This window comes from Ursus maritimus, unplaced genomic scaffold, assembly GCF_017311325.1.
Source record: "Ursus maritimus isolate PB19 unplaced genomic scaffold, ASM1731132v1 scaffold_8, whole genome shotgun sequence".
Taxonomy (NCBI): Eukaryota; Metazoa; Chordata; class Mammalia; order Carnivora; family Ursidae; genus Ursus; species Ursus maritimus.
In genome coordinates this window covers 21,147,820-21,155,504 of record NW_024426996.1, presented here as the reverse complement: position 1 = coordinate 21,155,504, position 7,685 = coordinate 21,147,820, and the positions used below count along the sequence as shown (strand labels likewise).

At 43.6% G+C, this 7,685-nt stretch overlaps 1 protein-coding gene across 4 annotated transcripts in view; it reads left to right on the top strand.

The window, feature by feature from the left end:
* Positions 1-7,685, top strand: part of ANXA3 (annexin A3) — a 59,320-nt gene that overhangs the window by 31,103 nt on the left and 20,532 nt on the right. For all 4 annotated transcript variants that reach the window (XM_008693267.2, XM_008693266.2, XM_040625253.1 and 1 more), the window contains exons 4-5: positions 3,533-3,627; positions 6,409-6,522. In XM_008693267.2, coding sequence (XP_008691489.1) covers positions 3,533-3,627; positions 6,409-6,522 — 209 coding nt within the window. The remainder of the gene's footprint in view (positions 1-3,532; positions 3,628-6,408; positions 6,523-7,685) is intronic.

The window sequence follows — 7,685 nt, the reverse complement described above, 5'->3', positions numbered from 1 at the left end:
TTCCTGCTGATTCTTCCTGGATCTCTTTCCCAGCCCCGTTTCCTAGAGACAAAACACCATCCTAGAGTAGAGTTTATTCCCATGAAACTTTTAAATCCATAACTACATATGTGTGTACATAGAGTTTGCGTGGTCTCAAACAGTTTAAATTGGAATGATACTGTATATTGTATGTACATTCTCCTGCAACATCTTTTTATCCCTTAACATTTTCTTTTTGAGATTTATCTGTGTTGATATGTTTAGCTCTAGTTCATGAACTTTACTTGCATAGTAGTCTATTGAATTATTGCATTGTAAGATGGGATACTGATGGAACATTTAAATTGCCTACAATTCTTTTCTATTACAGTATAAAAATGTTGCATTGGATATTCCTGCTTATGTCTTTCTGTGCACATTTGCTTCCATTTCTCAGAATACAAGGCATGGAATTTCAATGCTGAAGATGTTCATCTTCAAATTAACTAGAAATTTTGTCAAACCGCTCTCTGAAATGATTACGCAAATTAGCATTCCTACCAGCAGCACATGAGACTTGCTCTTGCTCCATATTCTCCCCCATACTTACTAAGGTCACTGTTTTCCCAGTTGGTGGGTCTAGAACTGTATCTCGTCCTGTACGTGTGTTTGCTTCCTCTCTCCTCCCCATCCCCCATGCCTGATAGGGCTGAGTTCCCTTTCTTGTTCACCTGCTTCTTCCATGAATTATATCTTCCTATCTTTTATCCATTTTTCGGTTGGATTATCTTCTTCATGACTGACAAGATTATTTTTTACAAATTCTGGATATAAATTTTTTTAAATTACAATCCATGAAAATGTCTTTTCCCAGTCTGTGGTTTTCTTTTAAAATTGGTTGTAGTAACTTATATTGCCTAGAAATTTTAAATTTCAGGGAAATCAAGTTTACCAGTATTTTTCCTATGTGTCTTTTCTATAATGGGCTCATAAGATATTCTCCTGTATCTTCTCCCCAGAGTTTTACGATCTTATTTTTCACTTTGGGATTTTCAGTCTACCTGGAATTAATTTTTATGTAAGTTATTTAAAGGTGTCTAACTTTGTTTTATCCCATGCGGCGGGTTGATTGTCCCAGCACAATTTATTGAAGAGCACCTCCTGTGCACACTGATGAGTAATGCGCTTTTGTCTTCTAAGTTTCTCTGTTTCTGCTCTCTGTTATGCTCTATTGGTCTGTTTGCCTATCCCTGTCTTATTATCACATTGTCATAATTACTATTCTAATTTTATAATTAGTGTCTAGTAAGGCAAGAGCTTTTCTTGGCCCTTTGCCCTCCCCTCTGAATTTTAGGGTCAGTTTGTCAAGTTCCATGAAATATACTCTTCGGGTTTTTATATTGGTATAATATTATCTTATTTCTGTCTGTTTGGGCTTATGTGTTTTTTCTGTTTCTTAATGACAATTATTTTGTCATTCATCTCTGTGTCTTCCCTATTTATGGTCCACGTTGAGTAGACTGTTTCATGAGGTTAACGTCAAATTGAAAGAAATAATAGTCTTCTATTGCTTGTCTTTTTTTCTTAATATTATATTTCTTCACAAATGTTTGCATTTTGGGTTGCAGACCTACTTTGAGAGGCCTGTGAGGACCATTACTGATGTGTTCTTTTTTTTTTTTTTAAGATTTTATTTATTTATTTGACAGAGATAGAGACAGCCAGCGAGAGAGGGAACACAAGCAGGGGGAGTGGGAGAGGAAGAAGCAGGCTCCTAGCGGAGGAGCCTGATGCAGGGCTCAATCCCATAACGCCAGGATCACGCCCTGAGCTGAAGGCAGACGCTTAACCCCTGCGCCACCCGGGCGCCCCATTACTGATGTGTTCTCAGTCCAGAACCAGGTGTCACAACGGTATTTGCATTAGGGATGTGTCAGATCCAGTCTCCGAGCCACGAGGCAGCTCGTTTTCGTTTCTGGTCTCGAGCATGTGTGAAACTAAGAGACCCTAATGAGCAGGTGTCCGAGCTCAGGGGCTTGAGCTTCGTCCTGAAGGGTACAGAGCCATTAGGATTTCACCCAAGGGCTTGACATGATCAGGCACATTTTAAAGAATTTACGGGGGCAATCAAGTACGGTGTGAATTGTAAGGGCCCAACTCAGGAGGCTATTGAAGTTCCTGGGTGAAATATGATGTGTGCACAAGGGCAGAGGAGAGGACAAATTCAGAGATGCAGTTGATTGCTACAATGTCATCATCTGAAGAAAGAAGGAAAGAAAGGAGTATAGGATGACTGCCAGGATTTTTGCTTGGATGACTCTATCCGTAGTGATTTCATTGATGAGGGAACACAGACTGAGAGACGAGTTAGAGAGGACAGAGAATGAATTCTGCCTGGAGCATCTGAGCTTGAGATACAGGTGCACTTGGGGGGCTTAGTCGTGCACCAACACGGATGCCATTATGGTTCCGGTTGATCATCCGACTCACGGGACACAGCTCGGCTTCGATCTGGTTCTGTGTTGACTTCACGCTATGGAAGAATGCAAGACCAGAATTACAGTGGGGCCGTACCTTTTACTGGAAGGCCCCGCAGCTAACCAAGTACACAGTGTGTTTTGCCCCGTCCTGTGTACCACGGCCACTGGCATGTGTAGCCAAGGCGTGTGGGGGTAACCTCAGCACAGAGAAGTTGAGCCTTGAGTTCCAGTTGATCTTCTGTACCATTCTAATCATGCAGGCCCAAGGTACACAAGCCAACTCACAGCTCCCCAACCCAGGGGGGGTCCTTTACTGCAAAGGAGGCAGACACAGCCTCCCACGCTAGCTTCAAACTATAATTAGCAAGAGAATTGTGACCTTGAGGGCATTTTCAAGCAGGCCAGCATCAGCCCTTTACTTACAACAGGTGCTTAAGTATATGGGTCTGGGATGCCTGAAAGAGATATGGATCAGAGAGGGAAATAAATGTTTTGGAGGCAGAGACTTGGGTTCAGATTCTTGCTGCACCACTGAAAAGCTGCATGACTTTGGCAGATGAGATAACTGTTCTAAATATTAGTGTTTTCATCTTTGGAACAGCTTAATCGTACCCACTGGCCAGAGTTTCTGTGAATATTAACCATGACAATGGCTAAAAGGGGCCTAGAATATGGCAGGTTCTCAATACATGTCAGTTCCTTTTTTCTAGAAAAAAAAATAATATCGTGTATGGAGATAAGAGAGAGGTAAAAGGGTGGTGAGACAGTAACTGAAGCTCATAAGGGTAAAACCCAGTTCAAAAGCAGCATCTTCCTTGCACTATTCCCTTTGTCTGATTTACAGAGAGGAATATTTGGACAATGATTGTTTTCTTCCCCCCTTCCCCCAAACTCTCCAAAGTTAATTTTCTCTTCCAAAAGCCTGGCAAAGAAATAAAGCTTCCAACCTGATAAGAACCTGGAAATGAAAAATCAAAATGCTTTCCTCTCTGCATTTGTTTCAAACCATTAATCATTTTTTTCTTTTGTTCACAACAGATATTAAGCATCTTTGGGTTGATGGTGAGTAAAATTATTTTCGTTTCATTTAGGAACCGACGAGAAGACGCTCATCAGCATTCTGACTGAAAGGACGAATGCACAGCGTCAGCGGGTTGTTCAGGAATATCAAGCCGCTTATGGAAAGGTACAAGTCGATGAACAGAACAGCCAGTAAGAGCTCATCACTATGGATCAGGGGTGCCCCACGAGATTATACCCACAGGTCTTTTGTTTCAGGCCGAGTGTAACAGAAAGTACCCTGTGTATCCAGTCAGCAGCCTGGCGTATGAGTCCTGATTTGCCGTTAACAGGCTGATGGCCTTGCCCGTGTTATTTGATCTTTTGGGGCCTCAATTTTTTCACCTGTTGGACAAGGAGGGTTGCCTGAGACCGGTGGCTGTAAACCAGGAATGAGTCTGCTCCCCAAAGGATATCTGGCAATGTCTTGAGACATTTTGATCATCACGCCTGGAGGGAGACGGAGGGATGTTTCTGGAATCTGGTGGGTGGAGGGCAGGGGTACCGCTAAAGATCCTGCCACAAGACGGCCCACACAACAAAGAATTATCCGACCAAATCTCTGATAGGTCCTGTCTTAGATCATCTTTAATTTCTCTTCCAACTTTAAGATATCTTTGTAATTGTAGATTTAGTTCACCCAGCAAGTGAAAACTTGCTAAGTAGCAGGAACTACAGAAGAACTCTACGAGAACATTTTGTGATTTTTCCACACGGTGTATTTTTTCAGTAGTAAACTACTCTGTGTCAGGACTGGGGTGTTACTCCATGTCAGGAGATTTCCTAGACGTTGGAGATTCGCTGGTCTAAAAAGTAGATCCTTCTTTTTCTCATGCAGCTACCGTTTTATTAGGAAGATAAAAAGTAAATAAAATAAATGCAGTTATTGGTAAGTGTTATGAAAGAATTAAAATGGCGTGATACGGCAGAGAGTGGCTGCTGAATGGCTCCTTGAAATAGGGCGGTGAAGACATATCAGTGAGGGGGGTTCCCTTACTCTCAACTAAAACTAAACGGCGCCAAAGATTCTGCCTTACTTGATCTGGGGAAGAGCTTTCAGACAGAAGACACAGCACATGCAAAAGCTCTGAGGAAAAATAAGCCGGGACTATTTAAGAAACAGAAAGACTTCCAATATGGCAGGAGTGTGGAGAAGAAGGGGAACAGAGGGAAGAGATGAGGCTGGAGAGAGGATTAGAATATGCTGGGCCTCGGGGTCTTGGTACAGAGTTTAGGTTTTATTCTAAGAACAGCAGAGAATCATTGCAAGTATGTAAGCAGGGGAATACTATAAAACTAATTTATATTTTTAAAAGATTATTTTAGCTTCTTTGGCTCACAAACTGTGGAGGGGAAAGAGTGGTGACAGAGAGCAGTCAGGCTGCTGAGACCAGGTGAGAGCTGAGAGGGTGTGGAGACCATCCAAAGGCAACTCAGACATCACCGCCCCAGACCCCATTAAGAAACAGCCTTCTTGGGGCGCCTGGGTGGCACAGCGGTTAAGCATCTGCCTTCGGCTCAGGGCGTGATCCCGCGTTACGGGATCGAGCCCCACGTCAGGCTCCTCCACTATGAGCCTGCTTCTTCCTCTCCCACTCCCCCTGCTTGTGTTCCCTCTCTCGCTGGCTGTCTCTCTCTGTCAAATAAATAAATAAAATCTTAAAAAAAAAAAAAGAAACAGCCTTCTTAATATTTAACCTTCACACTTTATCAGGTACTTCACATATTATATTGAAAGTTTATCTTTGAATATTTCCGGTTTTCCTATTAGGGCATAATCTTCTAGGAGTAGGGATTGTGTCTAACTCACCTTTAAATGCCTAGCACAGAGCAGGTGCCCAGGAAACACCCGTCAAAGTAAATTAATTGCCTAGCTTCTTGACGAGGCAGAATGCTCACGTACAGGGAACATGAATGATCCATTGGCCTTTCAGGATTTCCGGAATATGGAGGAAGGACGAGGTGAAGGGGGACACTGTTTCTTACAGTGGGATGGATTGAGAACACGTGAAGTGAGATTCCGTTGGAAAGCCCTGAGTTGAGGACGGATGGTAGTAGAGTTTAGCATTTAGAGAGGAACACCCTGTGGCGATTAAAGCAGAACGAGTGACACTTGGCTGCAGCCCATTTGTTTGGTCTGCTGCCCCACCGGGTCCCCCGGCGGCACGGTAGATGTTGCTTTGTGTCCACATTGTCAGAGTGGTCTGGGAGGTTGCCAGCCTCTGTCTCAGAGCTGAAAATAATCGAGAGCAAGAAAAATAATAATTCACTAACCCTCCTTTAAATATTGGAAATAAAAACCATACGACCTGCCTTCAAGCAGAGGAGATGGACCATACGTACATAATGTGTGAAAACAGTGCCAAAGGCCACTAATAAGTAATGCTGGCCCCATTCCATTGAAGGCTTTCCCTGCTGTTGTTGCTGGAAAACTGCTTTGATGCCTGGTGGTTGCCCACTCTTAGCAGAGGTGGGTGAGCGCCCCTGTCCTCCCCTTCCCTTTTCTCTCCAGGGCTCTTTGGCAGTCACTGAAAAGCATCTGCTCGTGAAGCTGGGTGTGAATTATAGGGCTCCCCTTCCTCTTCTTCTTCCCCCACCCCGACTCAAATATTGAGAGCATCTGGGGCCTAGGAGAGGCATTTTGATACACAGTTCCTGCCTGTGGCACTTATGTAACCCCCTCCATTGGCTTTCCTTCAGAAAACCTATAAAACAGAACATTTTGGAAGCAATCACAAAATGCAGAGTGATATCCTTAGAAATAGTTCACCATTTCTGTTTATTCCCTGTGAATTACTAGCGTGTTTTTGTCTGAATTCATACATTTGTTTATCTTTCAGGACGTGACTTTAGAGAAAGAGAAAGGAAAAGTATTTCATGCTTTCTTCTTTGGGGTTTTTTATTTTAGGAACTGAAAGATGACTTGAAGGGTGATCTCTCTGGCCACTTCAAGCAACTCATGGTGGCCCTTGTGACTCCCCCGGCTGTGTTTGATGCAAAGCAGCTGAAGAAATCCATGAAGGTATGAGCCCAATGGGAGCCATTTCTGCCCGAGATTTGACTATATCATCAAGAATAATGACTTCCTTCCGGTGCACCCTTGAGAGATGCATGTGAACAGGCTAGACTTGGGTGTCAGTTTGATGCTGTGCTAGCCAAGTGGTAGAACAGTCCTGAAATGGGGAACAGTTGTGGAACCTTGAGCCCGCATGTTCCTGGATGAAAGGATATCATCATATCCTAATTTCATTTCCTTGTTTTTTGACCCAAAGAGTCGAAGTCTCCACTTTTCGTCATTGAGAGTAAATGGCGCCATCATCAACCCCATTGCTTAGGTCAGAAGCCTCGGATTATCTTTGATCCCTTGCTTTCCCTCACTCTTCAAAGCTCCCCAAATCTGTCTGCAAGTCCATTTGCTCTATTCCCAAATCTGTCTGCAAGTCTGTCTGTCGGAAACGTGTGCATGCCTCTCAAAATCCATTGCTACCATTCCAGTTCCATCACCACCATCCCTTGACTGGACCATATCAGTACCTTCCTAATTGGTCCCTTGCCTCTGTTTTTGCCCACCTGGAATCCATTCACCACAGAATAGCCAAAATTATGTTTATCAAGTTATTTTTAGAATTACACTATTCACCTGCATAAATCTCCAGTGGCTTTGAATACTTAAAATCCAAGCTTCTTACCATGACCTTTATCACCCACCACAGTCTGGCTCCTGTCTATCTCTGTGACTTTTTAAAATTCTATCTGTATCAGTCGGCAGAAGCAGTAGGTGGGAGATACACATTGTGAGATGTATTGCAAGGAATCGGTTGCATAATTATGGATCTGACTAGGCAAATCCAAAATCTGCAGGGCAGACTGTTAGGAAGGGCAGGGGAACTCCCAGCGAAGCTGAAGGTGCTGCCCACAGGGGGAATGTCTTCTTCCTCAGGGAAGCCTCAGCTCTGCTCTGAAGGCCTTTCAGCTGACTAAATCGGGCCCACCCAAAATATCTAAGATCATGTCCGTTACTTGAAGACACTCACTAATGGACTTTAGTTATGTCTACAAAGTACCTTCACAGCAACACCTAGATTTGTGTTTGAGTAACTGAGGACTGGAGCCTGGCCAAGTTGATAAAGTTCCATAAAACTGCCCACCACACCCTCTCCTCCCCCCCCCCCCCCCCCCCCCCCT